Source organism: Nilaparvata lugens, chromosome 5 (genome assembly GCF_014356525.2).
Source record: "Nilaparvata lugens isolate BPH chromosome 5, ASM1435652v1, whole genome shotgun sequence".
NCBI classification, from domain to species: Eukaryota; Metazoa; Arthropoda; class Insecta; order Hemiptera; family Delphacidae; genus Nilaparvata; species Nilaparvata lugens.
In genome coordinates, this window is record NC_052508.1 from 64364853 (window position 1) to 64382129 (window position 17277).

General features: G+C 33.4%; 1 protein-coding gene across 1 annotated transcript in view; it reads left to right on the forward strand.

Moving 5' to 3' along the window:
- The first annotated feature begins 1989 nt into the window (after window positions 1-1989).
- LOC111054152 (cilia- and flagella-associated protein 44) overlaps window positions 1990-17277 on the forward strand; it is a 58832-nt gene continuing 43544 nt past the window's right edge. The window contains exons 1-7 of the mRNA XM_039429577.1: window positions 1990-2451; window positions 4860-5022; window positions 9927-10066; window positions 11268-11431; window positions 14174-14304; window positions 16092-16245; window positions 16899-17086. Of these exons, the coding sequence (XP_039285511.1) occupies window positions 2204-2451; window positions 4860-5022; window positions 9927-10066; window positions 11268-11431; window positions 14174-14304; window positions 16092-16245; window positions 16899-17086 (1188 nt within the window). The 5' untranslated portion in view covers window positions 1990-2203. The remainder of the gene's footprint in view (window positions 2452-4859; window positions 5023-9926; window positions 10067-11267; window positions 11432-14173; window positions 14305-16091; window positions 16246-16898; window positions 17087-17277) is intronic.

Genomic DNA, 17277 nt, shown 5'->3' on the forward strand with positions numbered 1-17277 from the left:
TAGGCTGGGGAACACTTTAATAAACATAATCGAATAAAGTTTATGATATTATAATAAAGGAAAGAATCGTCTTACACATGTATGGGATAGGAAATTCACAAATGATGCATCATCAAGTTGTCTGAACTGCTGAAATGATTAACTTGCAATTTTATATAAAGATTCAGAATTATTTACCGAGGAAAGTCACCTATTTTCATTGTTAATAGATCAATAAATTTCAATTTGATAATTTATACAAATTTATTCAATTTGCGATTTGAAGTTTACGTAACTATAAAGCCCAACCAAACAGTGTATAGGCCTACTTTTTAGTGTATATCTCTTTAACTTATAGCGCTCGCGGTTCATGAATCATAGGTTGCGGATTTGAAACCAAACTCATTTCTTTCTAGGAATTTTCAACTCTCATAAATATTATAAACATACTTTTGAAAAAAAAAAAATTCAATCATTATTCACTTTTTTATATTTTCTGAACATAAGGAGATTGCATTATTTCACAACACATCAATACTTTCAAAACCAATCTGACGTAACCTATCAAGCCAACTGAACTGATTTTTCAAATGAAAAAAAAGATAAAATATAACCCAAAACCCTAATTTTCTATATGACTGATATTATTTTTAATGTTAATAATATTATTAACCCAATGTTGGTATGATTTCAATTCTTTCAATACTACAAAATGCTTCTGCAGTTCCATTAAAAACAGATAGATTTCCCCAACTTAATCATTTTCAAATTAAATCAAACTTAATAGTTTACTGACAAAACTGCTTGCTCTATAAGCAGTGCTTAATTTGTAAATTTTGAGGTGCCGGAACTCTGGCTGGCCCAATTACCAGGGAGTATGGAATTCCCCCCATTGGAAGGGGGTCCGGGGGACAACACCCGGAAAAATTCTCTAAATTTACCCTTTAAACCCAGTTTTAAGTCTGTTTTCAATTATTTTAATCTTCAATTAAATTTAACATGAAACAAATACAGATTTTATCAAATTAAATTAATGGTAAAGGAAAATACTTTAAATTGCCAGAACCTTAAGCTGCAACTACGTGTTACGTTCCGGTCGCCCTGGGAGGTACCGGAACGCCGTTCCGGTGCGTTCCGGCACAAATTAAGCTCTGTTTTTAAGTATTTATAGTAAGGTCAACATTATAAATAAGCACTAAATTAATATTGATGTTTCTATCTTTGTCTTGCTGTCTTCAGACAAAGCAGATAGTGCTTTCCTTTTCTAGTAGGCTACCACAATGTTTCCAGATTGTCTTTAAACCATGTAAAATAGAATAGAATAAGTTTTAAGACAATATAGTCCTTTTATGAGACATTTTATACTTGTAGACATATGGTATAATCAATTAATTATAATATATCCAGCCTCAATCATAAAAATGTATTATTGCATCTTTTAAAAATACAATTTTTATGAATGAAATATAACATTATTGTTAACATGAATAAACAATTATTATTCATTAAACCGAAATCAGCTATTTAGTATAGAAAGCAGTGGCAACTCCGAGTAGCGCTAACCAAGGAGGATAAAGTATTGGCGTTAACGCTGTCGTCTTATGTTTTCCACTGACTTAATGACATGAATCTCCATATAGTTGAAAAACTGCTCACCTGCATCTCTGTATTGGAGTATGCTTTCCAAAATATTTGCAGCGGTCAAACTTAACTACATAGAAGTAATTAACTCCCCTCTAATACTCCTGAACAGGCTACGCTAGAAAAAGTTACATCAATGTCTGATCGATTCATATGATATGAAAATAATAGATTTGTTACAAAACGAAGAAATTAATAATTTTTCAAAATTAATAAAGCCAAGTTGAATCAATAAAGCCTTGATTGATACAAAAATTGATTCTAGTTTGTTTGGTAATATAAATCCAGTCAGCTGTTGCTATGACAACGGCTCCAGTAGGCATTGTTTTTTAAATTTGCTTGTTAGGTTATGTTCTTCTTGTATATTGTACTCATATATCTTTCACAAGTTACCAGAACCAAGAATATCTTCCAAGATTAACTTCAAAAATGCTCTTGAAAGAATTAAAATTTGTCTTCAACTATTAAAAAATAATAAATAACTTAACTTTTCAATATTTTGCAGTTTAGGTCAAAAATATACTCCTTCACAGTTCACAGTAACCTGTGATTGTTTATTTTTGTAAAAAGTTTTATTTTTATAATGTCAATTGTAGACAATAGTTTGGCAAAGCGCCCTCCTGATGATCCTTTTCTGGTATCAACTACTGCTGATAGAAAATTTGCGCACTGGAGAATTGTTCTTGAAAAACCAGACGATATAGAGCAAGACAGTGTCTCTGAAGCCAGTTGTGAAACTGAAGAAGATATAGAGTACGACATTGAGGAATTTATATCCAAACCATCCAAGTCTAAAAAATGGAGTTTTTCAGAAGATTTTCTCCCAACCCAGTATCCTTTCATGGTGTAACTTAGAATATTCATCTGTAAACACAATAGTTCAGTAAGTTAGGTACGGTACGTTTTAATGATTCAAAATCAAGTCGATAATGTGGGCTAAGGTGAGGTAAAAACACTTGAGAAGTATAGGATCATCTAAATAAATGACGGCTAAAGTCCAGGTCTAGTGCCATTATACCTGTTATCAATTTTATTGTGATAAAAATAACATACTAAATCGACTCCAACCAAAAATTTGATGATAGGTATAACAGCACTGGACCTAGATTTACACCGAAATGAAAGCTTCTTAGCAGGTTGCGTATGTTAAATGCAGAGGTTAGCCAAGAATAGTAACCCACCAAAATTGTTTTGGGAGGCGCATCCCACCCAAAGTTTTGTTAAATTTTTGATGGGAAACAGCATTTTAATAAATGTAGAATATTATTGCCATACTCAATTTATTACGTCTATTTACAATTAATAAATGTCAGTGTTGAAAGTAAAAGCATTATAAAATGAAAAAAAAAACAACTTGAAATGTTGATATAATAAAATGAATCATGTCAGGAGAACTAAGATAATGTCTGGTATTTCAATTACAAATTGAATTCCAAAATGATAGATAACAAAATAAGTAAAATTAAAAAGTAGTTTTGGAAAAGTTTTATATATCAGGCCTGATGTAGGAAATAATGTATCAAAAGATCGAGCTTTTCTATCAATATGAATGAAATAATCTAGAACCAAGCGATTATCATTTGACGGTTAAAGTAAAGACTAAAGAAACTCATCCCAACTACAAGAATCCTCTAAATTGTACAATAAACATTATCATCTATGAATAGTTAGGCTATCTATGTTACATAACATTGTTATCATCGTTATTGTCATAATCAACGTGGCTAATAAGCTTAGCTTACTTCCAAAAGGGGACTACTCTCAAAAATCAAGAGACTTTTCAAATTATTATATTATCAGTTTTTTCACAAAAGGGAGAAATTTCCCTCCTGAAGGAAATGGTGTGCATAAGAACAATCCTTCAAATAAATTTCATGAGCTCAATAGAAAGCAAGATTCATTTTAGTCAAAACTAAATTGTTATAATCTGCATCCAAACAAACTGTATTGTTTTGGAATGTTGTTACCTGCATCTCAAACCTAGTTTACCTTTATGGTGAGATCGGGCTGAAAATATTGCTTCTAAGACTTTTAGAATTTCAAAATTTTTTCGGAGGGGGGAACTCCCCGGATCTATCTTTCCCTGGCGCCCGCGTCCAGCAACAAACTTTTCAATGGTCTCCGAAACTGCAAAGAAGATATTATAGTCTATCTTGCAGCTAGACTGCAAGCTTGCTGATTGCTTGTAGTAGAAACTTGAATAGATATGGGCGAAGCCTGAACAAGTTTTGTTGAGTTTCTAGTAGGGTCTAACCTATCTAATCTAATTCTCTTCTGGTCTTATCATAGAGAAACAATAGCATAAGTAGATATTCCATGGTATAGGGCGTTTATGTCGCAACTTCTACTGTTATCTCAAGCAAATAGTCCACGTAGATCTTTCCTGTGAAACCTTATGACGCTGGTAGTCTCTCATATTGTGCCGTTCCTACACTCTTAACCGGTCAAAACAGTAATAATCGACAGTAATCGGCTTGAGATAGCAGTAAAAGTTGCGACATAAACGCCATATACCATGGGATATCTACTTACGCTATTGTTTCTCTATGCTCTTATTCACCTAAGTATCCTTCTGCCCTCGCAACATGGGTTGACATCTAAATGGTGAAAAGTTCTTCCAGACTTGTATGCGTTTTACAGGGTGTGTGAAAATATAAAGGAAAAGGTGGACAAGTCTACCAGCCCTACAAAAATCCTCATGTCCTAAGGATTACACAAGATATCTTTTGGGTACACAAGACCTAAAAACATCTACCCAAAGCTTGAGGTGAAATTAGATTTCACTCTAAAAATAGTCAGAGTAACACAAGTGATAGTTTACAGTGGATAGTTTAGTAAGCAGGGACATTGCATCTCTAAATCCTAAACTTATAATTAAGAATAATTATGTAATTATTTTTTCCAGGTTAAAACTAAGTAGTCAAAACTAAAGGAAAATTATATACATCCCCATATCTCTATATCAAATATTTACTCGTTTTTTCAACCGATCACAAATTTTCAATTCAATTTAAATTCATTGTATTTTTATAAGAACAAATTACAATCCTCTGAAAATACTCCTCTTATAATATGGAACTACCCAAAACAAATATACTTGGACTATATCAAAGAAGTTTCTTTCAACAGCATTCGTTAACAAACAGACTAGGTATCCTATTCATATGCATATAACATAACTTTCATCATGCAGAAAAAAACAACAATTCAAATCAACGTGTCCTTGACTCATTCACCAGCTATTCATTTGGGTACGATTCAACCAAGATATTCAACCTGGTTGCTGTCGATGAGGACACACTCATTTTTGGCTCAGGTGCTTTGCTGCACATCTTTGATATTCCCACAAGACAACTGACATTCAGACGGACGGCCGGGGGAGGTGGAGTTGGTCACATCACTGTAAGTATTATTGAAAATAATACATCAAGTCTCAAGTCACACATTCCAAATATCATCAGTACACCCCCCAGGTAGCACAGAAACGTTGAAATAACGTTAGAAACACGTAATACCTTAACGTTGAAAAGACGTTTAAATTCAACGTTGAAAACACGAGAAAATGTCCGCCGTTTCCACATTATTTTCAACGTTGAATAATAGTTGAAAAAACATTGTAACAACCATTATTTTCAACTATAAATAGACGTTGAAAGCACGTCGTGACAACCATTATTTTCAACCATAAATAGACGTTGAAAGCACGTTGTGACAACCATTATTTTCAACTATAAATAGACGTTGAATTAGCCATACTTTTGAACCGGTACCTTATCAATTACATGGTAATATTTCTAAAATCATTTGAAAAGAGATGAAAATACGAAATCATATTTCCATTTATTTACATATGATTTCATGTAACAGAAATATTACCCTGCAATGCGGTACATTGGTAAGTTGACATTAAAAACACACAATAAAAACCATATTCATCTCTTTTCTGTATAGGGCTACTTTTTATAGAAATAGAAAGGAAAATAAAAATCTCAGTATCCTTTTTGAATTATTTAATCACTATTATTAATCATTATTTAAATGATTCAAAAAGGATACTGAGATTTTTATTTTTCTTTCTATTTCCATATTACTTCAATTTTGATCCACAAAAATAGTATGATGAAAGGTTGTTTAAAGAACAGATGGTTACAACCAAATTACCATGGTAATTTAATATACTCTGCCAAGCTCAAAAACATTTTATGTCTGTAAGAAACATAAATTAAAACTATTATTTCAAGAATTCAGCAGTTGTTTGATCTTGAATTTTTAGTATGATAATTTTATCTGTGGTGAGCAAAAATAGCTCAATTCTTTCTAGCAAATAATATAGATCATCTAAATTGTTACTTGACATTTATGCCAGGTTTAAACTATGCCAATTGGCAAAACAATAATAATTGTCAATTAGTTTTTATTCAGTTACGCCCATATGATGGTTCTAGAATTAAAAGATTCAATTGATACTTTACACCAGCTATAAATTTCAGAAGACAATATTATTGTCTTGTCAATTGGCATCGTATAAACCCGCCTACATTTTAGTTTTCAGGTATGATGATAGTTTGTGATTTATGCAATAGAGAAACAAATATTTTATTACAGTGTTTCAATAGAAAGGGACTTTCAAAATAACTTTCCACTTTCATTTCATAATACTTTTTAATTACCGACGAAATTAGATTGTTTTTTCTCCACTGAAAATACTCTGACTGTCACATATTTTAGCCAATCCTTAATAGCGTCTCCAATTTGGGTCTCAATGCCCACAGTCGACCCACAAGATTTTTTGATAGAATCTGAAACATAAGGTAATATAAATTTTAATAAGAAATTCTATAATATGAAGGCAGATGAAATTTTGCCACCACATAGGAGCTATTATTTGATACAGATGTTGCATGGTTAAAAGGGAATTGCTTTTAACAACAAGTACAGAAATTTTTCTCAAGTGCACATCTAATAATGTTATATACATTTGATATTTTGTTATACACATTGATATTTTGAATCACAAGGCGAGATGATGACTGTTTTTTAGATAAAAATAGTCCATTACTATACAATAGTCAGATGAGAAAGTCACGCCAGCTGTTCGTTCAAACATTCAAAAGAACTAAGAATAAAGTAAGAATATTGGGTTTCCAAATTTTGTACCATAGACGAATTTTAACTTGAAATACTCCTCTTTCATTAGGCCTATAGAAGTAAACAAATAAGGCTCTATATAAAAACGGTAGAAAATTTATTTTTTAGATTTATGAGTAAAATTTAATAGTTACTGTAGGTACATACTTAGTTTTATGAAAAAAACAGTTGTATCCCAATATTTCAACCATTTTTTATTGGCCTACTAAATTTTGTAAACCTAGACCAAAAGTTTAAAATCACAATGAAATTAATCAAAAATATCCTTGACATATATGGGTTGTAAACATGCATAAATTAATTGAAAATTTAATTTTAAAATGAACAAGTTTAAGCTAAATTTCGTCACCATGGAATGATGATATTTGGAAAATGTTAATATTTGTGAGCTGAACTCCGGACACCCGTTTTCAATTTCTTGGATCACCGAGTTAATTACTGAACTTGTTAAAAGCAATCACTTTGATGTTAAGTGATTCATATTTTATTAAGTTCAGTGTTATATTAAGTTCGATGGAATTTCTCAACACAAGCAGTCCTGTGACAAAAACAATACATAGATAGCATAATGAAAATATTTGTGCAGGAATCAAAGTAATAGTAATTTATTTGGAAGTTAAGTAGTAGGCTACATGTAAAATACTTAAAACCAAGCTTATTGTATTATATTAATTTTTAATAATTATATTAAATTAGAGCCCTCTAATTTAAAACATAATATAACTTACCTAACCCTAACCTCAAATGTAAACATAATTATGTTCAACACACAATATTTGTTTTGAAGTTTTGACAATAAATCACCAAACAATCTCATCTTTTAAATAAGAATAATAAATTAAATAAACTTACCAAGTCAAAGTGGAATAGGTAGACTCTTCTAAAAGAGTTCACAGCTTTCATCAACGTGATGAGAATTCAAACATGAAATGGCATTGATCAGTCGATCGTCGTTGATAGATCCGTTTTTGTGTAAGGACTACTGTAGCGCTGTGAGTGGTGGAATTGGAAGCTCGTTTTCAACGTGTTTTCAACGATGGATCAACCGTTGAAAACAACGTTGCATTTAAAACGTTGAAAAATTCAACCGCTAACGGTTATTCAACCTCAACAACCAAATTTCAACGTTGGAAACACGTAGGTGTGCTACCTGGGCCAGGTATTCAGTTACAGTATTCTCAAGTAGTATTCTAAACAGATTGAGAGTGAACAAATTACAATCACATAAATTTGTGGACCTAAACAACTTTCTGACTCGATGTATTTTGTTGCAAATAAGTTAGTCTTACAGTATATATGTGATACATTCAGTAATAAATGTGTTGCATTGGATACTTGAAATAGTACACTCGGGGCCTGTGTCTTCGAAATTTAATAGTAATAATCTCTCTGGATGTTGGACGACACATCCAGAGGAGTTTATTCATAAATTCATACATATATTACATTACATATTTTTTCATACATTTTCAATAATATAACAATATTCAGGGTTTACAAAATGATACCTCACTATATAATATATGTGTCGAGGTTATCATCAAATTAATACTAATTTATGCTACAACAGATAATACAAAAAATCTTAAACTATATCTATTACCCTAAGCATCACCTAGTACAAAGATACTAAACCGAGGTACTATTTTCTACCTATAAATTACCTTATTTAAAAAGAATACTACTTAAATCTAAATCCTACTTACTATTAGCTCCTCACTACTATGTATCCCAATACTGAATAACCAATGTCTAATTTTTCTTTTGAAGCTATTGAAATTTTCCTCTCCTTTGATTTCTAATGGTATTCTATTAGATATTGTAGGCCCTAAATATCCTAGTGATCTTTGCCCAAATGCTGTATTCATTCTTGGTACTTCTTGATTGTAACGTTCTCTTATTCTAGTATTATGGCTATGATTTATGATATGGTTCCTATTTTGATGCTTTTTCATATACCCTAATAACAACAATATATACAATTGCCTAACGCTGAGTACTCTATATTCTATAAATAATTCTACAGTTGGAAACCGGATTTCCCTGTTTCCCATTATTTTCAAAATGCGTTTTTGAGTTTTAAATAATGGATCTATAAAACTGAAGTTGGCTGCACCCCAAACTAACAGACCATACCTTAAAAGAGATTCAACTAATGTTAAGTATACAGTTTTTAACATTTCTTTGTCTATGATACGCATTAATTGATAGAATTTGTATATAAGCTTCCTTATTTTGGCAGTTGTATATGTTATGTGCTTGTTCCATTTCAATGAATCATCTACTATTATTCCTAAATACTTTATATTGTCAGAGCGTTCTATTAGTGGGCAATTACAATTATTGTTACTATTTCTAGTTGTTACTATTACTAATTGAAAAATAAGTATTGGGAAAACATTTTTTGCATTCATTTGTCCTCGACCAAAGTGTAAACACTGAACAATCCTAAAAATAGGACTTGAATATTCATTTGCTTGCCTATCTTCTATATGAAACATTTTGGTGAGGGACAGTGTTGGGCTGTAGGGCTGAGCCTTCGACCCTTTTCCAATCATTCATAATGTATATGAATGCTTTGTTCTGTACCTCAGTGCTAGAGGAGCGTAAGTCCATTTTTTGACAAAATGAAGTTTTTAGTGGATGTTGTTCAGTTTTTCGAACTCTATATAGATTCAAGATAACGTGAGTCCTCTGCAGTTGATAGTTTTGAAGATAGCCAGAGCTGAGAGAGCGTAAGTCCATTAAGCATTAAAACTGAAACAACGTGAGTCCAATAACTCACAAGTAATTGTAATGCTGATTTGACTTACGCTCTTTCAGCCCCGGCTGGGAGTGTAATACTTTTTGGGCTCTCCTGTAAATCAGCTGTTTGAGACTTACGCCCTTCTAACTCTGATGTACAGCATTCACCAATCAACCAATCATAAGATTAGTGTATTATGCAATATCAAATATCAATTCCAGTGCTCACTATCTGTTTTAAACTAGCAGATTTCTCCTCTAATACATCTTAGCAGAATAAATGAATACATTTCAAACTACTAGATCAAAAACAGAGTTTCACTGTTTCAAAACAGTTACAGAGTTTCACTATTTAAGATGCGCTCACTTCCACAATATTTCTTCTTTCAATTTTGTAATATTAACTTTTTCAGAAAAATCTTGCATTTCCTCATATTGCTATTGGAGAGAAAGGCGTGAATCCTTTGATTATAGTCTATGAATGGCCTTCGTTTCAAGTGATAAGTGTCCTGAAAGAAGGAACTACCAAAGAGTACACTCATCTCAATTTCAGGTAACCTTATATTTGCTTGGTTATTGATAGTTAAATACAGATGTAATGAATAACTTGAACAAAAAATATCCAATTATTAGAACAACAGTTAGCCGTTTTGGGTGTATCCCGTGGCTTACTTCTGTATATACATTGTATTGTAAATATGTTTGGTGAATAAATAAATATAAACACCGAATATCGGTTCGATATCAACTATTGTTTCTTGTTAATAATGATCAATCATAATATCTCAAACAACTAACTTTTTGAACCTACTTCTATAAATATTTGGAAGAGGAACAGCATTGGGCTATAAGTTTTTGATCATAATATAATTTATTTATAAATAAATTATTTCATAATTGAAATTAAATACTCTGGTAGATCGTTTTATCTTTCAATAGCCTACGCGACTTTAGCTTATTAACCTTCCGGTAGTCGCGCCCTACTCAATCACACGATCAGTCGTGTGGTGTAATTTTTACAACATCCAATTTTTCAAGTGTTATGTACTCTGTTTACTGTCAAAACATATTAATTAATTATATAATTACTTTTTCCATCTTCTTGGATTATTTTACGCCTATGAACATTTGGATGATTACCCTTTCATAGCTCAATAAGTTACATCAAGCAAAACCATCAATTATGTATTATTGGTTCGTTTACAGTCCCCGTATACAGTCTCTCCCTATCTTATGCACAGTGCGACTTATGCACTGTCGCGACTAAATGGCACCTAAAGACTGAACCATTGCTCGGTTGATACTGCAACTCAGTGGAGTGATGGGGGGAAAGTTCTGGAATGCATAGGTGACTCATTCACTGACACCTCTCAATTCAATAGTTTTGTGCAGCAAAAAACTTACACTGTTGTACTTTTTAAAACAGCGTGACTGCCGGAAGGTTAATAGTGCGAAATTTAAAAAGGTAAAGCTTTTTATGCTTTGTCCAAAAACAGACAAGGATAGCAAATCAGTTGTTGAGTTTATAACATGAATCTCAATGAAGTCTTTGAAAACTTGGATGATAGCTTACCTCCTCAATGGAGAAGGCATATGGAGAATTAGGTCTAAACTTGCATTACATACACAGTGTACATAATTCATACTTTATTCTTACACTCAGCTTAAAAAATGAAAATTTCTCAACTGATTCCATTCATCAACGTTTTGGAAAGATAATTTTCTAATGAGGGGAAAACTTTGTTGTTTTGCAGCTCAGATGGAAAGCATCTAGTCTCACAAGGAGGGGAACCCGACTTCCTGATCACCGTATGGAACTGGAAACGAGGTGAAATCATGCTACAAGTCAAATCACACACTCAGGACGTTTTCAATGTTGAATTCTCGCGATACTTCCCTGGAAACCTCACGTCCAGTGGTGAGTGCTTATTTCCTATTCTTCTCAACTTTGAATTTCGTTCATTTAAAAAATAATTCATCCTCCTGTTCGAGTATAAAATTAAATTATATCTTCTATTGGGTGAAGTCAGGACATGAAAGTCCTAGGGCCAAGCCACATGAGGCATAAATGTACATAAAAGGACAGAAAGCTCTCCGATTGGATAGACCAGGAAGCTAACTCGATACACCAACCTAATCAGCCAATTGGAGAGCTTCCTCACCTGTCATGCCGACTGATAAAAGACCTTGTGCGGCATAACCCATATAGTGAAACTCACTTGAGTCTGCTTTCTATTCTTAGTTTTGAATTTTCACTCCTTCAAAAAACATCTCGAGTATGATATTCAGAACTATTCTCTATAAGGTTCAGCTGGGACACGAAAGTCCTATAGTGAGATTTACTTCAGACTGTCATCATTGGGAATGGGAAGCATTGAAATTATTCATGTATATATCGGGTGCGGCAGGAACGATTTAGCGGTTTGTTTCCATTGTCACATTAGCTGTGATAGAGTTTGTCCATTGTCACATTGTTTTTTCCATTGTCACATTTGCACATGGTTTGTTTTTGTTTATTAGTTTTCCATTTCAGTAGCCAATATGGTTTGTACCGGTACTCAATGCGGGCTCACCGTTCGCGCTCATTATGAGAGCAATTTATCTGCGATTGCTACACAACATGCTCTTTTCTTTGACGACTGATTCCATACAACAATGCCGTTCCCAAACACAATTGGGTTCTGGATTCGGCAGTTGGAGAAAACTGGTAGTACACTGAAAACAAATACAAATCCATTAGAACTCCAGAAAATGTGCTGATAGACGACATTCTTTCAGACCGCAGTTTGAGAAGGGTTTTACATTCCGGTTCAAAGTTTCAACCTTTAAAAATAGTGATTGCCCAGCAGACTACGACAACCGATAAAATTTGTGTAAGCAAATGCTTACTTATATCCCTCCAAATGCAGCTTTCTTTAGTAGTGACGAGGCACATTTTCATCTTGGTCGGTACGTGAATAAGCAAAACTTTTGCTGATAGGCTGAAGAAATCCCTCGAATTTATCATGAAAGACATCAACATTCTCCTAAAGTGATAGTATGGTGTGCCATATCACAATAATTTGGCTTGGTTGGCCCTTCCTTTTTTGAGGAGGAAGAAGTAACCGTGATAGTGAATTCCCAACATTATGTTCCAATGCTGAAAATTTTTCTGCAACACAAATCAGACGAGATAAAAGAGAGGAAAATTCTCAATGCTCGAACTGGAGAAAGTGAAAGGCAAAATAAACGCTTTGGAAGAAACAATAATAAAAGATGGTTTGCATGGAAAGCTTTTCGACAGTAATGATATTGTTAAAGAGCATGGGCTGGCGGATTTGTGATTCCAACAAGATGGAGCCACTGCTCACACAGCACGAATTTCTCTAGACGTTTTAAGAGAAATGTTTCCGGTATGCCTAGTCTCTTTGAGGGTGGCCTGCATGGTCGCCAGATCTCAGCATCTGCGATTTCTTTCTTTGGGGATATCTGAAGGGAAAGGTTCTCAAAGTCCGCCCTCAAACTTTGGCAATGTTGAAACAGCGGGTTATTGTAAAAGTAAACGCCGCCATACCCCGCGATATGTGTGCAAGAGTTGCTCAAAACTTCAGATTGCCTTGAACAATGAATTGATCCTAACGGCCGCCATCGTTAGGACATTATTTTTGAAACCTGATTAATATAAAATGGTATATTCAACCGATTTGGAAAATAAAAGCATGTTCCCATTATATATATATATATATATATATTATATATATATATATATATAATATATATATATATATAATATATATATATATATATATATTTTATCCTGAGCTATTTTATATTGCTCATTGAAACTGCTTAGGGCCTAATCTTTACTGCCGCAATCTGTATGAGGATAGCTGACAGTTTGGAGTGGATCTCACTTAAGCACTCGACTTTGTATAAGGTGTAGTACCGCCTTGTCTTCTGTCACATGTCTTCTGTCAATCTGGTTGCAAACCAATTCGAAATAGTTATTTGTGCAACTAGTGCGCAAAGTGTCAGTTTGCTGCACCGAAAGAAACGTTTACGCCCGAGCCGTAGGCGAGGGCGGAATGGTTTCTTGAGTGCAGCAGAGGAACTTTGCGCACGTATTTCACATTAAGTTTTTCCTACAGTTACCATTGAATATGAAAAGTTGGTAATTATGGGTAAAATTGCCTGAAATCCATCATGTTTTTCTGTGTAATTTTATTATTGATAAAAACCTTAATCCTAAAATCCTAAAGTCCTCGTTGTCCTTGGTTATAATATTTAATGAATAATAATTAGCGCGTTGTGCTTGGTTGCACCTCTGCTCACTATAGCAGCCACAGCAGTCACTGTTACCAACTTCATTTTGATTTTGCTGCACTGTTGCTCCATATAACCTACTAAGTATTTTGCGTTGCCATGTTGCAAATCTGGAGTGCAGAAAAATTTTTCCCGCACTAGAGCGGAAAAGTGATTCTTTGCGTTCTGTAATCAGTGCAGCAATGGCCACTTTTCAACGTAACTGTAGGAAAAATAATTTTAAGCTATTTATCAATGTACCATACAAACATTGTATGTTACAACTGTAACATGTTACAATGTTACAACATTGTAAAGTTGTAATTTTACAATTTTAACATACAAATCGACAAATCCTTTTATTGAATGATTATTTCAGGCCTTGGTCACATAAAATTTTGGAAAATGGCAAAAACTTTCACGGGGTTAAAGTTGCAGGGGGAAATTGGCAAATTTGGAAAAACTGAAATTTGCGACATTATGGGTCTTTACGCCATGCCTGATGAGAAGGTCAGTATTATTCACTGACACAATATTTATTTAATCGCTCAAACAATTTCAATATTGGAAACTAATACAGGCGCTAAACAAAAAACAGCATGCATTCCTGAACCTTAAGTCTCTGAATTTAGTTCATAAAATTTTTACAAAGTAATATTGTAAATTATAAGTGAATGATTTAATAATCCAATTTCGAATTTAAGCGGAACTACTGGTCTCTTGGAGTTCTAGTACAATAAGAGATACCCATCAATTTACTGTGATGCAAGTATTTGCATAATGTAATGATTGCTTCCATGAGGATGAAATGTGTCCTGAATTATTCTTATTCTTTTTTGAATCCATTTAAGCCAAATTGCCTACAATATACTTTCTCAAAGTTCTATCTAATTAAAATATCTGATTCCATTCTCTGATATAATAAACGATTTCCTGTGAAAATAAGAACAACGTAATAATAATTGCTATTGTTAATAGCTGTTGAGATTTTGTATAGATAACAATTTTATAATGGATGTATGGAATTTTTTAAAATCTCCTTATCAACTGAAATTTTAAAGAACGAACAGATAGTCTGAATGTGTAGTGACTGTTTATAATATTATGATTGCATAATGGTTTGTTAACTACATTCCATCGTGTTTATAATTATTCCATTTTTTTTCAATAAAGAAATTTAGGAGTAGACCCAATGATAAAACTGTAATAACTCAAATAAAAACAATTGGACTTTTTTTAATTTTGTAAAAAAACGTTTCAGGGTTCAGATTAAGACAGCCCCTGTATCATATATGATTGAAATGATTATCCAGTGCTTCAAGTATTACCATAGATTAACTAGAGACTCTAAACTGTCTGTCCCGGCTGAAGTATGACAGTCGTAAGGCTCATTGATGGCTTAATGATATATTCAGGCAAGGTGGGACCAAGGGACTCCCCACCAGCAAAAACCATACGAATTTACTTTTTTACTCTAAAGATGCTCTATGTCCAGTTATGTCTAGGTAATCTTTGGTATTACTTTGTTTGGTCTAGTTACTTTCAATTGGTTACTGATTATGTTCATCTACTGGGCAACTGTAAATTGATGACTTTCAGTTATAGTTTTCAAATAGTTGTAGTTAATCATTTAATATTTGAATGCCCAATTTTTAAATTTAATGTAAACCTTGACGAGGTGCATCAAGCAACACCAAATTTCATCCAATGACTTGACGCACTTAATTGAACTGTGTGACTTTTACTTTGTAAAGAAAATGAAGTGATGTGCTCTATCTCATACGATATATATATATATCTTGAATCGCATTTGATCGAATTTGTTCGTGTCGGATCCTTATATTGTAAGGACCTTACGTTCCAAATTTCAAGTCATTCCGTTAATTGGGAGATGAGATATCGTGTACACAGACGCACATACACTCATACACACACACACACACACACATATAAAATTATATATATATATATATATATAATATATATATATATATATAATATATATATATATATATATAATTATAGTCATAGTTTTTAGTTAAGGGCTCGGTTGCACAAAAGCCGGTAAAATTTTAATCGTGATTAATTTCACGAGAACCAAACAGAGAAGGCTTTTTCGTAAAGGAGGCCCCTCTGATTGGTTCTCGTGAAATTGATCACGATTAAAATTTTACCGGCTTTTGTGCAACCCTCACTAATAGTTTTTGAACAATTTCATCTATTGACCAACTTTCTCAAACTAGTTTCTGATTTACTTTCAAGTACTATTTTCTGAGACATTTTAATGTAATTTTCAGGTATTGACAGGATGCGAATGGGGCAACATTCTGGTGTGGGACGAGGGCATGATTAAGATGCAGGTGGCGCGGAAATTGGAGGGCATGCCCTGCCACCAAGGGCCCATCACTCACTTCGCCTACAATCACGATGATGGCTATCTGCTTACTGCAGGTAATCCTATTAATTGTAGCTTTAAATGACCGAGCGAAGTGAGGTCTACGATTCAAGCCTACGGTTTTACATTTCTCTTTATGTATTTATGTTTATTTGTTCCGCATTTATGGCGAACGCGGCAATGCTGAAGGGGACAAAGATGACTGGACAGTCGAGAACAATGCAAGTTATATAAGAAAGGGTGAAACATAGGAAGCTGGTGTGAGTAATAAAATCAGAATAGCTGTTGGAAACGGGAAGGGTAGCAGTAAGAAATGAATTAGGAAAGGAGTTCGAAGAATAAGAATATTATATTAATTCATGAAATTTTACAGTTATGTTCCTTTTCAAATTGTGCGTCGACGTAGATATAACGTTTTTTTGAAAATTTGCATTCTAAGGATAATATAAAAGAAAAAGGAGCCTCCTTCATACGCCAATATTACCGTAAAAATCGGACTAAAGAATTATTTATCACAAACCATCTGTCGAGTAGTGGTTAATTGATTGCATGCAATGACGCATGCAATTGATAACTCAAACTAACATAGTATTTTCTACCGACCATAATCTGCTTTCAACTCGATTAGCTTTTGATGATAGTAGTTGTTTCAAAATCAAATCAATTTGTATAGTGTATTTGAAATCGAGGTCACCGTTCTGTGTTACAGGCTTGGACGGATTCATAAAGATCTGGTTCTATCGTTACATCAACGAGCAGAATCCGCCAGACACTGATCCGTTTGTGCGCATTGAGCCGAGCTTCTCAATCGAGGTGAAGGATGAGATTGGACGGGCACAGCTGGTGTCGCTCAGCAAGGTTGACGAGAATCCTCTCAATCATCGCTATTTCGGACAAGTGAGTTCCGATCTCTGTTATAGTTTGTACAAGTGACTATGGGAAGGTAAACTTTCACATAATATATGTATATAATGAATCAAGAACTCTATTGATAAATTCACATACCCCTTCTATGGGCGTTCAATGAATGATAGAAGAAATGCATTAAAAATAAAACAATCAGGTTTGTTTCTGAAATGCTAATATTT